Raw genomic sequence first — 22910 nt, 5'->3', positions numbered from 1 at the left:
TGCCCCTTGAAGCAAAATTCCAAAAACAAGTTTCCTGTCCCTTGGGTAAGAGTAGATGGGGAAACTTCTTGGGAAATGGTGATGGAGAGAGCACTGAGCAGATGTGGCACTGAGACAATCCAGTGAATGACTGTGTTGCTGCTCATCAATTTTCATCTTAGAAGTATGCTGCTCATCAATTTTCATCTTAGAAGTATTAGGCTGGGAAGTCTAGCATGTTCACTTGCAATTTTTCATGGTGATGTAAGATCCATCCTCCCACTATTTCCATGGAAAACTCAGGTGCCCTCTGGCAGCCCTGAGCTGGCAGCAGGGTGAGCTCACCTGGGTGGTGGAGCAGGAGATGTGCTGGGGAGGATGGGGTGCAGCCCTAATGTGCCCCCAGCACCACCACCTTTGCCAGTGCTTCTCAAAAGAAAAGCCCAAGCCCTCTGAAAACAAATACCTAAGCAAGGAAACCAGAAGGTTTCCTACTGTTGTAGGACTTTCTGGAAGAAATTAGGAGGAGCTGAAAATAATCAGAAAGTCTTCTTGGAAGTCACCTTAGAAAAACAAGCAGAGGTGGAAAGCAAGCCTGTACCACCAAGGAGAATCCTTCTGGGGACTGGCCAAAGCATTCAAGATTTTTTCCCTATTTTATATATAAATATATATATATGTGTGTGTGTGTGTGTGTGTGTGTGTGTGTGTGTGTATGTCAGAAATATAAGGTTTCTGGGGTTTTTTACTTAACTATGCAGCAGGACACATCACAGATTTATTGATGGATTTATTTAATTTTTAAAAATTATTTACAGTAAAAAACCCCATAAGAAAGCAAAAGAGCCTATGTAACCTCTCCTAAGGTCAGGGCAGCCTTTTGACTGGGAGAGATGCAAATCCCTGCTCACATTTTTGCCCTAATATTTTCTTATTTTTATAAAGAAAATATTGTTGAATGGTCACCATGGGACTTCTATTCTATTTACAATTTCAGTAAAGTTTGTCACCAACTGCAGTAGCCCCCATGGCAGAAGGTCCTGAGCGCCTTTTCCCTTCAGTATCACTTCCCCACCCAAACACCAGCCTGTCTAGCATGAACATCACTGATGAGGATATGTTGTGGTGGCAGGTTGCGAGATTAATTAATTACCATTTTCCTGCCCAAAAAATCCATCCTATCCTCACTTCCCTCTCCCATCCCCAAGTGCCTTGGAGCAGCACAGAGAGGAGTTGCCTGTGAGCCATGTGCCCTGAGTGCACTTTGGATTGGGAATGGAGACCACAGTGTTCCTCCAGCAGCCTGGCAGGGTTAGGTTTTGAAGGGATGCTGCTGGCAGGTAAAACCAATGACAGCCCAGGGGAGAGGCTGAATCAGGGCCATGCCAGCAGCAAGGGGGCTGGGGCACAGCTGGCTCAGTACCAGCCAAGAGTGTGTGCGCTATGGGAAACCCCAGGGTCCTCTCCGACCTTGTTAATGCCCCCTTTCTGCACAAATGTGTGTCGGTCATGCAAAGAGTGTTAGAAAAGCCTTTCCTTCTTTCCTGCTTTTGCTTTGTTCCTGCATGATAGCCTCTTTTTCCCCCAAAGAACATTTCATAAAGTTGATGGGCCACCTACCTGAGAGCTGACACATGTCTTTATGTGCGGTGAAAAAACAGTTTCAAATATCAACTTCCAGACGTAGTTTCCAAATAAGCAACCCTGTAGGAGATGGATGGCTTTTCATTAGGTTTGATTGTCCCCAGGTCCTCAAAACACAGTGCCCCCATTAACAAATTAAAGAATCTTTTGTGTCCTCTTGTCAATACTGTTCCCACTGGAAAAAGTATTGTTTCTGTGCTCGATTAATCAATTATTTTTCTGACAGGGTTGCCAGATCACAGGGCAATTAAAGTTTTATATGTAGCTTGGGCTGTTCTCACTGCCTTTTGATGTTTTGGGTAAAAAGAGAGAATAGAGTTGTATCATTTTAGCACTTTTTACATCTCTCTGAAGAAATTCTTAAGGTATTTGCAAGGTCAAAGTGATAAAGAAACAGTGGGAAACAGTATAGTTGGTGTTGTCCTATGAATGTAATAATGTTCCGTACAATATTTTTTCACAACAATGCAAACTGTAATTAAGGCTGCAAAATAGTTTTCTTCCATCATCTCTGTGTTTCCATTTACTTTTAATTTGCTGAGTTTATTCTGTCCCTGAGCATGCAGTGCCATCATTGTCATTCAGTGATGGGCTTCCCTCCTGAAAGCAAAACTCAGACTGCATGTTTTTTCAGAAGTCTGGAGCCAGGCTGAACTCTGCTGCTGAACTCTGAAGCCTGTGAGGCCCTGCAGTGAGGATTATGTGCTTATCTCAGTTAAGAAGGATTTAGCACCATCGGGAGCATACAGAGATTATCTACTGAGCTCATGCAAAAAGCTGTGATAATCTGTGGAAGAGGTGGTTTGCGAGGTTCTTCCCATAAACTCTGGGAACTCAGGGCAAGTGCTGGATTTGCTGGTGGCCCTGTGAAGGACATGAAATGTGCCCACCTTTATTTACATGAAAGCCTTCGTCTCACATTCTGCTGTTGTTAGTTGGAGTCTTGGATGTGGATTGATGATTGATACCAATTTGCCAGCTATTTAGGGGTTACATTCCTAGCCTCAGATAACCAAACTGCTGCTTAGGAAACCCCAGAAAAGAAATGTGTATAGACCTATTGGAATTGGCAAAGTTGCTTGAGACAGTGGTTGTGCCTTTCCCTCTCACAAGCTTGTTTTCTGGTGTTGAAGTATATCTATGTCAATGATGAAACTAAGGAAATACAGAGATATGAAAAAGCCCCCATCTGTCTACAAGAGAAACATTTCTGTGCTTCACTCCATGTGTTTGTTTTCTTCCTTTTTTCAACTGTATTTTAAAAACCAAAAAAGTCTATGATAGGCTATGATTTTTCCACTGTATTACTTACTGAAGCCAGAGAAATAGAAGAACATGTAAGGTCGTCCATTGAAAGCTGTGAGCTTTGGCTTAGTCCACCAACTGTGGTAACCTCATTGTTTGCACTTTTCATATATTCACTCTGATTATAATTATGGATGCTGTAAATAAATCATGGCAGTGCTACCTAATAATTTAAGTAAATTATCAAATTCGAAGGCTAACTACAATGGATGATGCTTTTTCTTGTTTAGACAGCATGAATTAAACATTTTCTACCTGGTGGTTTACTTATTTAATTACTTGTTTACTTATTTATTTGTACCTACCAGTTCCTGATAGGAAACCGCAAGGACTGTTTGGAAGGATTTTTTGTCTGAGAGGAGAAATATTTGAGTAATAGGGTCCCAATCATCTCTTTTTTCTGTTCCCCAACTTTCTGTCTTGCATCTACAGGAAAGTAGCTGAGACAGGGAGTCTCTAGCATTTCTAGCTGTGGTTGCCACTGGGAAAATAGTCTTCCTTTTCCTGTCGTCTTACAGGTATATTCTTACCAGCTATTAACGAATATGCCCAAAAGACAAATATAGCTGTAATTAGCAACCCCCGCTAGTCATGATGAGACTTGCTCTGTGTGCACACCTGATCCACAAAGACACCATCTATGTTTTACACCTCCTCTCTGGAGACACCCACACGTCCCAAACAAAAACACAAATCAGGATCTCTGCAGGGCTTGGCAGACAAGCAGCCGGAGATCCCGAATTCCTTAGGAGCGATACCAGAGTTCCAGCAAAAAATATACCTCCAGCTCCTTCCTGCTCATTGCTTCATTCCAGCCCACAGGAGAAAGTCATTTGCTTCAGCTGAAGGAAAATAATTCATTAAGAACTAATTTCTTTTAATGGTTAGGGGCCATGATGTCTGGTCAGTCTTTTTCCTGCTTCTTGGCAGATGCTGGCTGGTTGAATGTGTCTTCATAGGTGTCACTAGAAAGAAAAGCAGTCTTGGCACTAGAAGACCCCTTGTTGTGTGGATGGGATTAATGAGTGACAGATAGCATGGTGCAGATATAACTTACAGTGCCTGAAAACTGACAGCAAGCCCAAGAGCAGCCTGGTACGTGTTGGTAGATACCTTCAGGTATCTCCCCAGCTGAGTAACTACCTGTGGCCCTACTGCCAGAAACTTCATTCTTCTCCCTCCCCCCACTCCCATGTTCACTCCAATGTTATAAAATAAGTGTTTTAACACCAAAGGAGGAAAAACCCAAACAAACAAACAAATAAAACCAACAGGAATACACAGCCAATTTATGGCAGTGTACTTGAATAGGAGGATGAATACCAAAATTTAACTTTTTTGATATTGCAATTTGTGGGAAAAGCCTTCCCTGAAGTTCTAATCTAGCACTTTGAAATGGCTTTTTCCAGTTAAAAAAAGTCTTTCCCATATGCTTGACATATTGCTGCATATGAAGGGATGGGGGGGGGGGGGGAAGTATGTTTACATACAAAACATACCCCACATGCATATTTATATTAAGAGAGAGAAAAATATTTTATTTATGCATGTATAATTTGACACTTTCAACATTTTATGTAAATAAATGCCAAAGGAAGAAGATTGTATGGAACATTAGTGGGCTATACTTCTTCGTTTCCATTTTTCAAATCTGGCTATGATTGTGTACAAGTACCTCAAACAGAGAACATCTGGGTGGCTGGAAAGCAACTGAAGCACCGTTTTTCTGTAAGATAGACTCTTACTGTAAAGTTACAGATTCAGCATTTACTGCTGAAATTTTTGGTTCTGAGCAGCCTCAGACCAGATTTATAGTAAATGTGATAATTTAGCAGTATCAGTGGGTCTTAATAATATTAATATCTAAGGTCTAACAAACTCTTTTATAATTAGGCTACAGTTTAACATACATATGCATGAAGACAATATCCTTCGAAACTTTTCCAGGCAAGTGCACTGCTACAGACAAAGCCTTCATCCAGCTTCATGTTTGACACTTTATACAATGGAATTACTATTTTCCATCTCTTGCCTCCAGATTTAGGACAATTTATCTCTGATTCTCATTTGTTTCTAGGTTTCAAAGCGCAATTTCCTGCACAAACGAATATACATATGATTCAGGTTGTCCACCCACCCACCCAGTTACCTGTCTCAGCTAGCCCAATTGCTGGAAGGAACATATAAAGCAAGTTCATAGCTTGATGCTGGAATGATATAATCTTTGCTCAATCTACTTTTAAAAATGTAAATGTTAGCAGCTATCTCAAATGAGAGCACTGCTCTCATGTAAGTTGTATGCTCGAATGTGGCACAAAGCAGTAATTGTACTCTTCTGGGAGGCTAAAAGTCTCCCAGCCTCTGAGACAAGGAAAATTGAAAGAGTAGCTCGCATCTGGTAGGAGCAAAATGTCGCAACTGTATCTCAAACACTTGCAATTTGGAGCTCTAAAACCCCAAGGGCATATTATGTGCTGTAACAATATAATTAAATGGGTTGTATCATGCTATAAAAAAAACCCAACAATTTGAGCCTCCTTTTCCTGTCTCTTTTTTCACCTTAGAAAGTAATCCACTACTTAAACGTGGAATATTAGCTCTTATTCAAAATTAATAATTAAAAAAACCTAAATAAATTAGCACATGTGTTTGTGACATTGATTTCAGCCTTTCTTTTTCCCAATTGTTTCAATAGCTTTTCGAATATAAGGTTCAGCTCCTTCCTTGGGTTTAACTTCTTAAATCTGCAGTTTGCTTATCAAGAACAAAAAGCAGCTGATGCTTCCTAAAGAAGGGAAAGCAGCTCTGGGCTTTCTCAGTGCATCCACAGGATCTGGCAGGGAAAGCGCAGCCCTGGTGTTCTGATTGCCCACACTGCTTGCCGTTGGTTCACTCCCTGGCTCTGCTTTGGCTGCTCCATACGGATCTTTCCCAAACAAACCTGATGTAGTGTGGTCAAGTGCTAATTGGTGTGGACACAAGCCAGGCTACTTCATTTCAGTGGTCAAGACGCAGCCCTCCATTCTTCCATGGGAGGATTTCTCAGCAAGCCAAGAGGTGCCAGAATTCAGACTTGGTTCCTCATCTTTCACAGATTTTTGTAAATATAGCAAGACTGGATCTCCTCCTGCCATTATCTTCTCAAAGACAGGAAAGAGATGTGCAGTAAGGGGGTGTGGTGTCTGCGTGTGTGCGCAACTGCACGTGCACATCTCCCCCTCTCTTTGTTTAGACCTCTGGGCATTGCTCCCATGTAACCTTTGTTCTGCTCATGAGCCCTTCTGTTCTTATTTTGGCAACACACGCAAATATTTACTCGTGTTCATAAACAATCACTAATTCTATCTTTTCAGGTAAAATATCAAGAGAACATGGCTCACCTGGGTGAACGTAAATGGACTCACGTGTTCCCTTTCCTGATGGTAGGTATTTCTGTGTGGACATGTCTCTCTAGTGTGCAAAGATAACAGCATTCTGCTTGGGTTATCCATAACCACCTGTGAATTGTGGCAGAGCCACACATAACCTGGGGACTGAACCTCAATGCAGTGATCATTTTCATTCCATGAAACACCTGAGAATGTGCAGTTTAAACTGCGGCTGCTAGAAAGGAGGGGGAAGGAGAAGGACCCAGGATGGAGCAGAGACAGAAAGTGCTGGAAGAGCACATTAGCCTGGCTATCACATGAAGCACAGCCCTATTGTGGTTGAGGCCTGAGGCAGTGCATTACCTCTGGTTGTTGTAGTTGTCCCTTGCAGTCACATTTATGAAGGCTCATTAGAGCTGGGAGTGATGAGAAGGGTTTGAACTCCAGCATTTGCTTGTGTGGGAGAGCATGTGAGTTAATAGGTCAGGAACCATGGCCTCCAGTGTTTTAAGGAGTGGCAGTGCCAACAAGCATGAATGTCAGTCTCTGAGAAACTCTTGCAAGTACCAGGTTGCTGAAACCTGCATCTGCTTCCATTTAAATAGTGTCACCACTTCTGCCTCTGAGCTTTAGGTGCGTTTCACTCTGCAGTGCTGGCCCTGCTGCCTGTTGAACCACAGCAGATGTGCAAGGGGAGGGGGTGAGGCACGGAGGACGATGGCAGTGGAAGTGACAGTGCTCTGGAATGCTCTCTGGTGACAGGTCTCCCTGGTGTACTCTGCCGGTGCCGAATACTCCAACTGCGGTGAGAACGAGTACTACAACCAGACCACTGGCATGTGCCATGACTGCCCCAAGTGCGAGCCGGGCGAAGAACCTTACATGGTAACGCCAGCTTCTTCTGCTGCTGGGGGGAACATATCAAGCACCAAATGCAAAAAAAAACCCAAATGCTTTGTTGCGTGGAAGCAATGGGTAGGAAAGGAAATGGGAAGGCTGTGGGTGCCTAAGCAGGAGCACTCACACCTCAAGTGTGCCGTGGGAGCGAGGCGTCTTGCATGCACGCCAGCAATCCATGTCCCAGGAGCAGCCTGTTAAAAGGGATACTGTAAAAATGGAAAGGTAGAAGTTCCATTCCATACACAGATTCTGCCAGTCTGTTCTCATCTCAGTAGTTATTTAGAATCCGATGCTGACATTCCAACACAGTGTGATAAATTGGTCAGTCTGGTTTGCTTGCTGGTCCCTCACACTGACAAGTTAATTTTGCTCTCCTGCTAAGATATTTCAGCACTAGAGGAACTTGGATGTTTCTGCAATATTTTAAATTATGGTTCCTAAGTAACCATTTGATTTACAGCAGATAATTGTTGTTTATTAAAAAAAAATAAATAACTGAAATCCTGTTTGCTTTTTATGGGATAAACATCCTATTGCGAGCATTTCACACAGTTGGTAGTCCCAAACAAGTATGTTTGAATAACCGGTTGGGTTTAGTTTTATTTAATCTAAATGTAATGTTCAGCTGGGACATGTGAGTTCAGAGGTTACAAAATCTCATCCAAACATTGCCTTTTGGGCTGTTCCCTCTGGGGTCTCCTAGCCTGAAACTGCTGATAGCCCTGCTGCAGCTGTGTTTCTCCTCTAGGAGTCTTATCTACTTTTCCATTTTTTTAGTTCACTTTCTATCCAAGCAGCAGCTGAAATTCACTTCCACAATTTGCTGGACTATGATAGAAGTATTATGGGGGGCCACTTACAAACAGTATAATTCTCCAGTTCCCCTTCTCCCTTTCCAGCATACAGCATGCTGCATCCTTATATCCCTGCATGGTCTTTTTAGGATAGACACTGAAAGGCCGAACGACAGACTCTTCTCCCTTTGTGCTGCACGGCCGGTGGGGCAGGCTGGGAACATTCTCTTTTGCTAGAAGTTGGTGTGCAGCACAAGAGTGCTTTTGAGTGACTGTGTGTTGTTGCAGACATGTGGATATGGCACCAAAGATGAGGACTATGGCTGCATCCCCTGCCCTTCAGAGAAGTTTTCCAAAGGAGGGTACCAGATATGCCGACGGCACAAGGACTGCGAGGGATTTTTTCGAGCCACAGTCATGACACCTGGGGATCAGGAGAATGATGCAGAGTGTGGTCCCTGTCTCCCAGGGTAAGGACTTATCCACGGATCTTTTCTCTACCTGAGGCACTGGGAAATACTTTTCTTATGTCAAAATCTCTGACAGCCTCTCCATGTCAAAGCTGACTGTAGGTACAATACTGGTAAATTATGCTTTTTCATCTCTGCTAAAACAATACATTTAAATGTTTTAAAAGCATTGGTGAGTTTAAGGAACAGAGAATCATAAAATAGTTAGGTCTGGAAGGGACCCTAAAGAAGATGTTTTTAATCTTATTGAAACGTCACTGTTTGGAACAACTAGAAAACTTTTTCCTCTTACTAGAAATGGAAAGGAAACAAGCACAGCTGTGAAGTGCCATTTTAAACACCCAAAGAAATCCAGCTCAGCTTCCAGCTGTAGCTTCAGAGGGCCACCTTCTAAGCCCTGCCTCCTACATATGAGCTGCATGACAGCACCTTAAATACCCTGTAGGGTCTATGCTGGCACTACAGCATGGTTAGGGGCATAAAATACCTCCTCTCCAGATGCGAACAGCTGGCACATTTGTCAGGAGTTGACAGTATTAGCTAACATAGCTGTTCAGTGAGATTTACCAAGGCATTTTAGTCTCTCGGGTCCTTTCTACACAACAGAGTGGAGTCTGAGGAGCCATTAATGTAGTGTATGTAGTGTTGTTCAGAGTGAAAACAAGTTTCAGGGCTGGCTGAAAGGGCTTAAAATAGGTGCTGTTTATTAAGTCCATCTTTGTAATGGTCTCTTACACTCAGCATAATTCTCACAATAATGGTGAGAAAGAAATTGCTACATTGGATATGTGTATCCTTGACAACATTACATCTGAAAGTCTGCAAACCCAAGCATACATATGCATTCTTGATAATTTTTTTTTTTGTAGGGTGAGTAAATACTCTAAAATACAACCTCACCTTACATACCTTTTCAGTTTCTGCCACTATTCCTCTTCGGTTTAGAGAGTAATTCCTACTGACATTTGGCTTTTGTGCAGTTTGCAGATGCTGTATAACCCACACTCCTTATAGCACAGGAAGCCCTGTTAAAGAGGCCCTGCAAGCTTCCAGGTTTATTTTATCAGTGAGTCTTTGTGAAATTTTCACAGTTTACAAATAAAATGAAGGACTTGTCTAGCTGCCAGCCAAACAGACTGATGATGTGACTTGAAAAAGCTCCCTCTTGACTTCCCCTCATATATCATAAAGAGCAAGAAACTTAAACACTGGTCACAGTTGCTGCTTTGCAATTTTTGTTGGGACTAATGAGGTCACCCAGGTGGGAGCAGGGTGCTGGCTGAAAATAATCAGCTTGCACAGCTGGTGCTTGGGGAGAAATCTCAAAACATCGTGTTTGCACAGGTGTAGCCTGTAGCAGAAACTGGTCTGCCGGAATCTGGCTGTGTGCCGCTCCTCCTGCAACACTCAGGTCCCGGGATTGTTTGGCAAAGCCAGCAGTTAAGGAGAAACACCCTCTCAGTCCGAGCTTGAATAGATGGAATTCTCTAGATAAACTAAATATAAGCTAAAACAAGCTCTGAAGCTGCCCTGACTCCTCATGCTACTTAGAATCCTCAGAGTTTGCTCCTGAGTGCTGGTGGGTGAAATGCAGAGCCTGTGTGTCAGAGCAGAGAGCTGGTGAGTAGCTGATTGTCCTTATTGTCCCCTGTGCCACGGGGACAGGCAGGTACCAGGGTGAGCAGCAGCTGGCAGGGTGCTTCCTTGCCTGGGGAGTAAACCTCAGAGAGCCCCTGAGAGGATGAGAGGGATAAAAACAAGGTTTCCATTTTCAGAGGACTGCTTCCCCAACACGCTGCAGACCTGCCCAAGGTAACAGTCCACATGCTGCTGTTTGCACTTGAGGACATCTCATCCTTTTGATATTTTTCACCAGCTCAGAAAAGAAGCCTGAGAAAAAGATGAGCATGTGGCACATTCTGCACCAAAGTTTTCAGATGAAATGCCACTGAAGTGGCAGACTTTCCTAGTGGTTACAAGAGCCATCCTCTGTACTTTATCTTAAAATAAGTGCTGGATAATTATATTTTTTTCTTCTATTTTCCTTTTTTTTTCACTATTACTGATGACCAATTTTAGGGAAGAAGGAGATCTTTGGTACAAGACAGGAGGTCATCCACTGCTTCTTTATGCTCCGTCTCATATAAAATAGAAATAACGCTGTCATGCTCACAGGAAGTGTGCAAGACAGGGAAGATTTTAAAGGCTTAGTTCCAAAGCTGTGATCCTCAAAACCAAAGTCCAGTTGCCAGTAAACTCTAGAGGTACCTAGACTGAACCTCCTGGGACACTGCAGGCTTTGTCCTCTGCTCCCTGGCCAGAAGCTCTTCCATCATGCTGAACAGACAGGTTAAGAATGTGGAAATTAGGTGTGACTCAGACTGTTTCCCTCAATGGGGTGATCCATTAGGTGTTCCTGGAGTGAGACTGAGGTCACAGCTGACTACAAGCAGCAATGGCAGGTCAGAGCAAGGGTCCCTCTAGCCTGGTGATCTGTCTGCATTCAGCAGTGGCCATAAGGAGTAAGAACAGGTCAAGTACAAATAACACATATTCCTTATGCTGTCCCCACACCTATTTTCAGCTTGGGGTAAGTCTCCAGTCCCCTATGAGATAGAATTGCAATGGGATAATTTTCTTTTTAAATGCAGTCAGAAATGCCTCTGCTACTAACATTTCCCCATTTCATGTGTTTGTCCATGGCTACAGCAAATGCAGAATCAGTTCTCTGAGAGGTTTTCACAGAAGGAGTAAATGCTCCTCTGTTTTCTGCATGAAAAGGTCAAGCCAGTGAATTTCTAATGAAATTAAGTCCCAGCCTTGCTGCTGTGGATAAGGCAGCAGATGCCTCCACCAAGGATACTCCTCCTTGATGTCTCTCTGCAGACTGTTCCCTGCTGGGAAGAGCACCCACCCCTCTCTACCTCCTGCCCCAGTCAGTCCCAGGCTCCCTGTTATGGTGGGAGGGCAGACTTACACCAGGGTCCAAGTCCCTGAGTCTGGAATGACACTACCAAGGTTAGCCCAAGACAAGCCAGTATGGTGTTAAGCAGGAAAACAAGACCAGTTTTCAGTCTAGACTCTGTTCTTGGATTTTGCCTGTAGCCCCTCCAAACCTGAGCGTGGCAGGTGCCAAGGAAGGAAAGAATCAGTATTATAGTGGAAGAGTAATACTGTGAAAATTCATTTTGTCATTAGTGGGTCACTTCTCTGTAGCTGGTGATATAAAGCTATCACACATCTCCAGCATTACCTTTAATATCTGCTGCTTTGGAGAGTAACCAGAAACACAAATCTGTTGCCAGTACTTCGTGGGCGTGAGTCACTAATGCTTGCAACTGCAGAGTTTCCTACTCATGTGAGTGAATGGTTGCCTACCATGAGCATCCTCTTCAGTTTTTTTTACATGTCCTCCACCATTCTGCATTGTGGTGAAAACCAAGAATTCTTCCACCAGCTTGATTTAATTAATTGCCAGAAGGATTGTTTGTCTTTCCTAAATCAACACAGCTATTGGACTGTGGATCCTAACTGTCCTGAATTTTCTTCATAGATTTATATGTATCTTTGGGCAGCCTTTTCCTGTGTATTTATTAACTGCTCTACAGCCTGAAATTATGTAGGCCCCATAAGGGAGGAAAGATGAAGTTTTGCTCCTGAGAGAATGGTAGAGTAGTCCATGGGGCCCAAGAGATATTTGAAGGCTGAAGTGAAGGTGAATCTTTTAAAACCAGTAAGAAAGACATGAGGAACAATGTGTAGTTCCCCTGCTCTCTAAGTTTGCTCCAGTCCCTGTCTCCCCTTTGCATCTCTGTGTATTCCATTCCCTGGACCTGTATCTCTTATTTGTCTTTCATTAATACACCAACTTATTTTGTGGTTTCAGCAGTGATTTCCTAACAAAGTATACATTTTCCAGAAAAAACCCCACACTTCACATGCATAGGCAGGTATATAAGAGCAGAAAACAGATCCCAAGTTGCATAAAATATTTGTAGTGTTGAGCTCCTGTCTACACAGAATAGATTATGAATTTATTCATCTCTTCATTAAAATATGTAGTGATTTACAAGTGATTTGTAAGGACATATCTGCAACATCAACAGTATGATGTTACATCAACATATGTATGATTCTGATGTAATTACTCATTAGGGTGCATGTGGATCCAGCTCTTGAGAAGCCAATTACCATATTTCAACACTAACTTTATTAGCAGCCCAGAAGTTCAAATTATGAAAACCTTTCCTTCCCACTATATTCCACCATCAAGGACTAATTTATAAACAATACAGCAAGGAAATTTTTAAAAATGAACCAAACCTATAAAACCTAATCTGCCTTGCCCTGTGAGGGTATTTTTTCCTATATTTTTTATTATGAGCTGGCTCAGATATGGTTCTAAAATTACAGAGATTATTCTTAAGGTGTTTGTGAGTAAAATTAGCTAACCATATCCAACTGGTGGTCTTGCTTAAAAGATTACTGCTTCAAAAAACTGCATTTTCTTACTTTGAAAAATCTTATTTCAGGGCATGCTCTAAACTGCAGCTTGAACTCAGCAGGGAGACTAATGTTGTTTTAGGCAATGTTACCATTTCTTGTCATGTCTAGATGTTTGATTAATTACATTTTAGGAGGAAAGGAAGAAGAGAAACACAGTGTCTATTCAAGCAGTTTGAAAAAAAAAAAAAAAGAATAATCTTTGCCTCAGATTGCTTATAAAAGTTTTTTTTAAATGATTTTATCTCCATATAATTGGTTGCTGCTGAACCATGTTCAGTCATATCATATTAATTTGCCCTGTTTTGCCTCTTCTTGTCCTTCACTGCAGTTACTACATGCTGGAAAACAGACCTCGGAACATCTACGGGATGGTTTGCTACTCGTGCTTGCTGGCACCCCCCAACACCAAGGAATGTAAGTGTTCTGCACTTCATCTGGTTTTGACTTAAAATCATCTGGAAGCTCAATGTGCAATCTTTCAGTGATGATAATTATGTTCAAACAATAAACCCAGCTCCAGTTAAGCAATTTCTGCTTCCAACTAGCCTTGCCAACAAAGGGAGGGAATGCTTATCATTTGAGGAAAAATCAGAAACTTTGATTTTAGGATCTACTGTTTCTCATTTGTTCTCCAGTTTGCATCTGTTAAGAGATCCCATGCAGAACTTATTAGGGTTACTTAAACAGTAGGTCCAGGAAATCCCATGTCTCTGTATTTTTTTAACTGAGTTTCAGTTCACCTGTGAAGAAAACATGGGACAATTTGTAGATTTGTAATTTGTAGCAGTAAAAAGGCATCACACCTTTTCATATCCTTTTGCTGCAAAGTGATTCAAGGGTTAACATTGATGTCTGGTGGTCAGCACTGATAAGAGAATTAGTTCTGTAGATTTCACTGACAAAAGGGTCTGTAGTTTGCTAACTGAGGAAATCATGTATGAATGTGTGTGTGACACCCTAGAGGTACCTGTCCATTTGCATACCAGGTACAGTGCAGTGGCTTATCCATCCTCATGCCATGGGGAGGAGGGACAGCTCACACCAGCACTGTCCTGCAGAGGCAACCCCCCAGAAAACTGCTGTCCCCTTCAGGGGGCAAAGAAAGTGAGAAAAAGAAAAGGAAAAAAATGAGGCTCTCTCTGAATGACCACATTACTTTGACACCCCCTCAGAGAATCTGGAGAAGAGCAGGACAAAAAGCTTTGAAACTAAACAACAAAAACAAAAACCCAAACAAACAGAAAAAATTAGTAGTTCCCCAGCAAAACCTGATGCCTCTAAAACCAAAATCCTGTCCATGTTCTCTTCTTTTAGAAATCTTTGTCATGACAAGGAATTGCAATATTTTGTCTGCTTGATTTGAAAGCAGGGACTGAAAGTCCCAGAGCATTTATTTATGTACATAAATAGTGATTGCTTTGTTCAGATGCTGCAAAACTGTGTATTGCTGGTGCTCTGGGAGTCACTTTAAAGGAGGATAGGACATGAACATCTACCACTTTCCTACAGTTTAAGAGCTCAGAGGAGCCAGGGAATGATCACCACCTCACAGAGCTCCTGGTGAGCAGCAGCAGTCAGGAGGCATCTCCCTGGGCTGTCTGCATGCCAAGTACTGCTCTGTTGTACATCTGCTCATCCCAAATGGCTGCAGAAATCCATCCAGCCCTGAGATTGCCCTTCTGCCCAAGACAGTGGGAGTGGGTGAAGGGCAGGGTGAGCGTGGTTTTGGTGAGATAACATCGGTTTAGGAGGTGAGGTAAGGGGGCTAGGGAGGACCCAAATGCGAGATATGGGAAGAAGGTGCAGAAGTAAGTGAGAGCACAAGGGTAAGAAGTGGTTTAACCCCAGCTGACAGTCCAGTCCCAGACAGCCAGTCACTTACTCCCGCCCACACAAGGAAGACAACTAGAAGGGTAAAAATGAGATAACTCAATGATTGAGATAAAGACAGTTAAGTAAGGGAAAAGCTACACACATCCATCAATGCAGAACAAGGAATCCATTCTCCACTTCCCCTGGGCAGTTCAGTATACAGCCATCTCCAGGAAAGCTGAGCTACATCACATGTAATGATGACTTGGGAGCACGAACAACCATCACTCTGAATGTGCTCCATTTCCTCTTCTTCCCCAGCTTTATATGCTGACCATGGCACGATATGGTGTGGGATATCCCTCTGGTCAGTTGGGGTCAGCTGTCCTGGCTGTGTCCTCTCCCAGCTCCTTGTGTACCCCCAGCCCCCTCACTGATGGGGTAGGTGAGAGGCACAAACGGTGCTGTGTAAGCACTGCTCAGCAATATTGAAGATCTCTCTGAATTATCAACACTTTTTTGGTCACAAATCTAAACCTCAGCCCCATACTAGCAGCTGTTAATAAAATTAACTGTACCCCAACCACACCCAGCACAAAGAGTCATGGTGGGACATGAGGGGATAAGGTAAGAGGGTGCAGCTGCATCTGGCTGCCCCATTGGTGGGAATAGAACCATGCATGCTGCTAACCCATAGCTGGAAATTAATCCCTTCCTCAGCTCTGATGGTCTGTCTCAAACACATGCTGAAACAGGTTGTTAGTAGTATCTGGCATGGTATAACTTACTGGTTTGGGAAGAAACGGCCAGATCTTATGGTTTTTATCAACCTAAAAAACTAAATATTTGTCTCAGCACAACTAATCAACTTTATGCAATTTTTAGCTTGATAAACACAAGAATAAATATGTATTATCTTTGTGAGGCATTTAGGCAGGCGCATAAACCAACAAATTGATTGGGTAATAAGATAACAGAAAACATTAGTCCTAGAAGCACTAAATATTTCCATTTTAATCAAGTCCATGAAGCCAACCATTTGATTACAAGTGTTCAAAAAGCAAGTGTCTCAAAATCCAAGTCCCTCAAACCAATCAGCTCAGGTAATTTGGTTTATGATACCTCAGTCTCTGGACCCCATTTGGAATGGCAGTGCCCCAATGCATAGACACTAATTTGTACTCCAGCTGGAAAATCAGCCTTGCTGCAGGAGCCCCCTGAAATGCTCCCTGTTGCTGTGGAAGGTAGTGTAAAATCTGGTATTAGCAGATGATCTTTATCACACATTTCACTGTCAGCAGATTATCCCAGTCAGAGCAAAGAAGAGGTGACGTCTCAGTGTTGCACAACTGTGGCATTTTTTGAGGTTTGCAAATTCCAAACTCATCCAAGTGCTGCCCTCCAAGCACATAACCCTAACAAGAGGATGAGGTTTCTTCACATGAAGGATGATACCAGCATTTTGGAAGGAATAGTTTCTTTGTGCAGAACAACCTCTACTTATTATCTGGCTGTCAGGATGGAGAACCAGTATGAAAACTCCAAGTGGCCCCAGGAATCTTCTGTTCCTTTGTTGAGACTTCAGAATAGCAATAAACAGCATTCAGGACCCTAAACCCCACACTACAGTGTTGCCTCTCCCCCAGAGCTCCTATTCTTCAAACTCTCCTGCATACAGCACACCACTGGAGAAAGGTGACCCAGCAGGTCACAAGGAAATGAGAATGGAAAATCACCTAAAAATAGGAAGCTTGGGGTGACAAGCTCTGAGTTTACAACTCTATACAGAAAAATGAGGGCAGATAAATCCTGTTTCAGGCCTTCATTAGGGCAGGATGGGAGAACAGTGGTTCTCTCCTCAGCTGTAAACATTCCTTGCTGGGGACGTGCCTGGACTATGTGTTACAGATGGCCAAGTCCAGGGGTATGTGCCCCTGCATGGAAACTTGCTCAGGGAATTTGTCTGATGACACATTTCATCTGGCAGAAAAGCATTTGGGTTTGATCAAAGGGTGAGCAATTATCTTTCTGTTCGTGTACTGTCAATAAAACTTGAAATGGCCAAGGATACAAAATGAACACTCCATGCGCCAGCATCTGGAAATATTAGTGTAAAAAGGACAGGAAGTGAGAAAGAAATTCCTTGATGGGCCTGTGTCACCTTGTTGGCCTTTTTCCCTCTCAAAGGACTTGAGACATAAATAGCACAAAATATCATGGAAAGGCTCTGAGGAAGGGAGATGATTCACAGAGGCCAGAGGTTTAATTGAGGCAAATATGTCACTAGTTTATGGTGTTGAAAATCTCACTGGTCTGAAGGATGGGAGCAACAGTTCTGCAGCTTGGGAGGAATAACAGGCTTCAGTGGCAGCCTGTGGGCAGCAGGCACATAGGGGGAAAGGGCTGTGCACACATGAGCATAACAATGTGTGTTGTGTAGCAGGAAAGCTGCTTCTTACTGTGAAGAAGGGGAACATCACGATAAAGACTCCAGTTTGCCCCATCTTGTGCACTGTGAAACAGCTGTGTAAGATTTCTGGCTTCTCAACATGCAGCTCCCTAGAGCCTCCTGTGCAAGAACTTGTGTGCTGAGCACAGAGGAGCACAGTGGGAAATGCCAAAGGTGTGAGAGCTTCAGCTGTGCTTGAGGCAGATCATGAGCCATCAATGCCCCTTGCTGGCATAAATGGGGATCTGATACCTCTGTGATAAATAGCAGCACTGCAAAAGAGAGGGAAGCAGGTTTTCCATGTAAATCAGACCATAAAGGTAATGAACACCAAACCACACTAAGATGAGGCTTCCCACAGTTAATGGTGCTGGATTTTTCATCAGCACCTCTGGAACTGGAGTCACTTCAGGCCTCTGACTATGTAAGGTGGGGTTTTTTGTTTTGTTTTGTTTTCTTTTTCTTTTATCCAGTGTAAAAGCATATGCAAAAGATAGAAGATTTAGATATGGAGTTTCTCTGGCAGAGAAGTACAGTTACTGCTGGAAGAGATTTTGTCTTTTCGCAGCTGAAACTCTCAATTATGTGTATTAACTCTCTTTCTCTTCAAATTTGATATTTGTCACTCCAATTCAAAAATGTTGGGGAAAAACTAAATCAAACCCTGCTACACTAACTTTAGGAGCACTTACTTTGAAGTTTAATTTACACAATTGCATCAAATATACCAATCTTCTTCCACTCACAGATTATTGGTCTAGAGAACTTCAGCAACTGACTGAGGGTTTTCTTTTTAATCTACTGTATATATTCGTGTGTATGTGCATAAAATACTTAATGCTATTTTAGTTCACCTTTTTTGCTGGATTTATATATGAAAAGAGATACAATAACCAACCTGTGTAAGTTTTTAGGTCTCACACCTACCAATGATAGCTTGGGAAAACTAAAAAATAAGAAAAACATTGATAAAGGAAAATACATGTGGTCAGGCTATTTTTTTAATACCAGAGAGCAAATGACATCTAGAAATAGAAAATATTATTTTTTATCATTGTATCATTAGAACTTCAAAAATAACTGAACAGATGAGTTGGAACAATTGACTAACAACTGATGTTTCATGTGACGAGCTGTAATCAGGGGGGCACATCCAAATCCTTGTACTGAAGACTCAGAACTCAGCTTCCTTGACTGAAAGGCTTAACACAAACAAGCTTATTGCCAAAACCACTTTATTCATTAAAATAACTATTTCAGAGATTTTTATTTTAACTTTCCATTCTTTGAATCACTAATTTCCATTCCTTGCCAGTTTTATCCTTTAGTCATACAATCAACATCAGGACCTTTTTTCCTTCTGTTTCAAATTATGCCTACAAACAAATAGGCTTGTTATCTGGCACTGACATACTTGTTTTCCTTTTTTTTTTGAGTTGCTTGATCTCTGAACACCCATTTCCTATTCACATGTGTACTGGGAGAAATGTTGAAGGCCATGCTTTATTATTCACTGCTGGTACAGCCTGATTCTTCTTCTCTAAGGATTTGTCCATATTAGGAAAAGAACCTAATCTTAGGATAAAATTGGCCAGCTTCAGCCATCAGCCTCCAAGGGGAGGGATCTGAGAAGAAAATGTGGGCTTTGCTGTCCTCAGCTGCTGGGAAAGCTGAGCTCAGGTATCCCTCAGGAAGTTATGTGGTCCTGGTGCAATTCTTCCCAATAAAACCTCCCCAGTGCTTTGATGTTTTCACTGGTGCTGGAGCTGTAGCTCCCACAGTGAGCACCACCTGCCCCTGGGAGGCACTGCAGGTCGCTGCAGGATTGCTCTGACTGGGCTCAGGAGCTGAAAAACCTGCAGAGCTGCAGCCTTGGACCACCCATTCCAATGGTCTGGCCACCAGGACACTGGGGAAATGGGAGACCAGCTCCAGGCAGGTCTTTTCTCTTCCTTATGATGCTCTAAAGTCATGACAGCAAAGCTTAAATAGCAATTATCCCCTTCATGTTGCACAGAGAAAGGGGTGATAACACTGAATTCCTGGACAGAGGCTCAGTTCTTGGAGTGTTTGTCTATGACTTTTCAGTGCTGTGCAATGATTACAGCTCCCAGTGAGTACTAAAAAAAACTTCAACAGATGCAAATAAATTGTCAGATTAAAGCCATGTGGCCTATAATCATCGTCACTTTCCTACCCTGGCAAAAGGAGAGAGAAATAAAATAGTTATAGACATTACAGAAAGCACAGCAGAAAAAAAGTATTTCCTTTTATGTGATGTGATTACTTACAGAGAGATTGACCAGACTGAAAACAAAAGTCAGGGGGAACATTCCTATCATCATTTTCAGAAGTTTAATTCTCAGGAATTAATTTACTTCATTCTCTTCCTGGTGTAATAGCTACCTACCTAACTGAAGTATCTACCTGTGACTCCCGAAAATATCAGAGTAACTTATAGTATTCTGTAAAATAAAGATCACTCGGGCAGTCCTCCAGTGCCTAGGATATGTTCTGTTATCTGTTATTATTTGTGATATTTTCAGAGTTGGTTTATGTTTGGTTACTGAAGTCATATGTAGGCACCTCATAAAGCAGGCTGGCTTTGCCAGCTGCTTTAGCTTGCATGGCTTTACAAGTGCACAGGCATTTCATTTGAAATGTTGTTTTCCTAAGTTTGAAAGTAAACCTTTCACATAAGTACCTGAATACAGATTTACATTATTTGAAAGTTCTGACCCCTGCTTTGTACATATCTAGGTCTTTATTTATGACTATGTTTAGTTAAAATCCAGTTTTAACTTTGTCATAAACTGTCTACTTTTATTGAATTTCAACTCAGTATAATTTATTTTTCATTTCATATTTCAGGCTGATAGTTGCTTATTTGCATGTGGGCTTTATCCTACTTCATCCCATAAAAGTGTCACAGTGATGGCACTCACAGCCCATCTGTGCCTTTCACAGCTGGACTATGCCTGGGAGAGGAGGGATGCATCAGGAGAAAGCAAGCTGCACTCAAGAGCACCAAATAGATACACATATAGACACCAGGTTTTTAAAATGTGTCTTATTTTATGATCACTCCAACAGTCTGTTATGTACAGACTTTGGGGATTTTTATAACATATTATTAAATATTAAATAGACTCACAAAAATCTGTTGCTGGTTGTGAGCAGCAGTCCTTTGAATGGACCAGTAAGCTGATACCCACAGCAACAGATGTCAGGGGCACATATGGTCTCCTACTGCACCAGATTTTATTCACTCACAAACACTTGCAAGGGGGCATGGTGGTAAAACCTCCTTTCCCTGTGCCCTCCCCCTCCTCCTCTCATAAATCTGGTAGTTTTGTTTGTTACTTCTTATTGTAAGTTCTGTCTCAAGAACAACTGGAATAGTCTGTTACATAAAGCAGAAAGGTTCATTAAAACAACAACTATTTTATTGCCCAGCATTTGATTCCTGAAAGAACAAAAGGCAGCTGCATGGTAATTTAAGTTAAAGCTATCTTTTGAGTTAAAATCCCCAAACATTCAAAAGTGAATACAGATTCAATTGTTCTTTTAAACAATAAGTATGGAGCATTTTTTTTATTGTTTAGACTCCAAGAAAGTTACAACTAAATCACAATTTTTTTGAATAAAAACATCTATAATGCAAAAGCTGACCAGCCGCCTGTGATAAACTTCTTCCCTAATTTCTTTATCACATTCCTACAGTATTACATACAGGTGTCTAGGAACATAAACCACTCTTTTGCACAGCTATATTACAGGCATCGGTCTTTATTTAAAAAATAGAGTTGTTTCCATATGGTGTTCTATAACACCTCAGGATGCCTCTGCCTGAGCTATGTCTAAGTCTTTATAGATTATGTGTTGTCTATATTGGAAGCAGAATTAATAATGTGATTGGGATGCCAATCTGGATGTGCACAGGAACAACTGACATTGCGGTCATGGTGTGGTGCTGACTGGGAAAATCAGCAGCTATGAGTAGTTTCTTTTTACTCATACAAATGGGATATAAACTGAAATTCAACAGAAGGTGGCAGTTTGGTTCCTCTTGTAGTGCAGGTGCACGAATTGGCACTTTCTTCTAAGCCACATCTAAAGAAAAACTTTGGCTCATAATGAATATGCCAAATTATTAAATTTGACAGTAGGCTTAAAATATGTGTAACGACCAACTCCCTCCCAGGCATGTGTGAAAGGGCACCACATTCTAGTGCCAGCCTTGATTTTGCCACGCCAGCACTGTGGCTCCATTCCCATGCAGAGGACATTGTGCCCGTAGGCTCTGGGGCTGAAGGCTCTCTCTGCTGTGCACAGGAGAGGGGGTGTGCTGTCCAGTGTGTGCATGGTGTGGGCAGCACGCCCTGCCCTGGTGTGGGGTGGAGCTGGGTGAAGTGTGACGATGATGCTGAATGAAGAGTGGTGACCTTCCTCCTTACCCTTCCTGTGCTACTGTGCCTGTCTTCCCACTTTGAAAGGCTCTGCTTCCTTTCACAGATGGGTGAAAAACATGAAGTTAACAATACCAAGAGACTGAAAGATTACTAGGCAGAAATACTTCAATTAATTCCTGTTTCAAGTGAAAGAAAAGAGAAGCAAGTTTGCTAAAACTCACTTGGGGAGATGAGCTGAAGCTTGTTAGCTGAACTCCAGGCAGACAAAGCAGCCCAGCTTGCCTGTGTTCACTGAGGGGCAGTGTCAGAGCAGCTATTGTTGACTTGTTGCAGCTTGCAAGGACCATGCAGAATTTCAATTGGCTGTAATTGCATTTGCCAGGGGGGCTGCAAGAATAGACATAAGCTTGGTGTCTGTGCATGAACATGAAGGAAAGTGTCAGGCCACAGCACTGGCCATTTGCTAATTTTCCTCTGTTGTCCAGCCACGATGAATAAACACCGAGGTCATGACCAAGGCTGATTCACTTCATTTTTGTGAAGAATTGATGAAAATTTTACAAATTACCTGTCTTTAATGTCTACTACATGCAGATGACAGCTTCATTTACTGATCCCTAGATAGTCTTACTGCATTGCAGTTTCTGGAGCTCATAACTAATTCTTCTAAGAAAGAAATCTGTCACAGAGAAAGGACCAGAGGCAAGACTTATTACATAACTCTTAGCCTTCATTTACAAAATACAAAATGCATCTGAATTAATAAACTAGTATATTTAAAACCTAATGAAAACCCTTATTCAGTTTGAAAAAATACCAATTATAATGAGTTAATCCATTTCCTTCCAACAAATGATGTTTGAAAGAAGTTTTATGATGGTTAGAGAAAATTTTTTTGAAGACACCCGCAGCTCATACTTTGCAGCCTCTTTAGGTGTACATTTCTCATTCACAATGTGCAGACATGTTTTATTTTAGGTAGTACTTTTTTCTCTCTTTTTTTTTTTAAAAAAAAAATTTCTTCATTTGAAGAATGTGCATATTGCTTTATCCTTAATCATAGAACATTTCTCAGACCATTCCAGACCTCTTGATTTCGTGTCAAGCTTACATGACAAGATTTGTTTGAGTATTTACTTGGTCAAAGGAAGGGCACAGTGAGCTCTCATCTACTCTAGTTGCCAAATCAACTTGTGGAGCCATGTGCTGTGCACACCTTACCAGATGACTGGGACAGCTTTTTGCCTTTAGGACTGCTGAATTTACTTATC

The 22910-nt window shown here is 42.0% G+C and overlaps 1 protein-coding gene across 2 annotated transcripts in view; it reads left to right on the top strand.

The window, feature by feature from the left end:
* Positions 1 to 22910, top strand: part of EDAR (ectodysplasin A receptor) — a 73462-nt gene that overhangs the window by 40119 nt on the left and 10433 nt on the right. For both annotated transcript variants that reach the window (XM_038156799.1, XM_038156789.1), the window contains exons 2-5: positions 6282 to 6350; positions 7059 to 7181; positions 8279 to 8460; positions 13295 to 13380. In XM_038156799.1, coding sequence (XP_038012727.1) covers positions 6300 to 6350; positions 7059 to 7181; positions 8279 to 8460; positions 13295 to 13380 — 442 coding nt within the window. In that variant the 5' untranslated portion in view covers positions 6282 to 6299. The remainder of the gene's footprint in view (positions 1 to 6281; positions 6351 to 7058; positions 7182 to 8278; positions 8461 to 13294; positions 13381 to 22910) is intronic.

The sequence above is a fragment of the Motacilla alba genome, chromosome 1 (genome assembly GCF_015832195.1).
Source record: "Motacilla alba alba isolate MOTALB_02 chromosome 1, Motacilla_alba_V1.0_pri, whole genome shotgun sequence".
Lineage (NCBI taxonomy): Eukaryota > Metazoa > Chordata > Aves > Passeriformes > Motacillidae > Motacilla > Motacilla alba.
The sequence above is the reverse complement of the archived record's forward strand: the minus strand, read 5'-3'. Positions and strand labels throughout refer to the sequence as shown.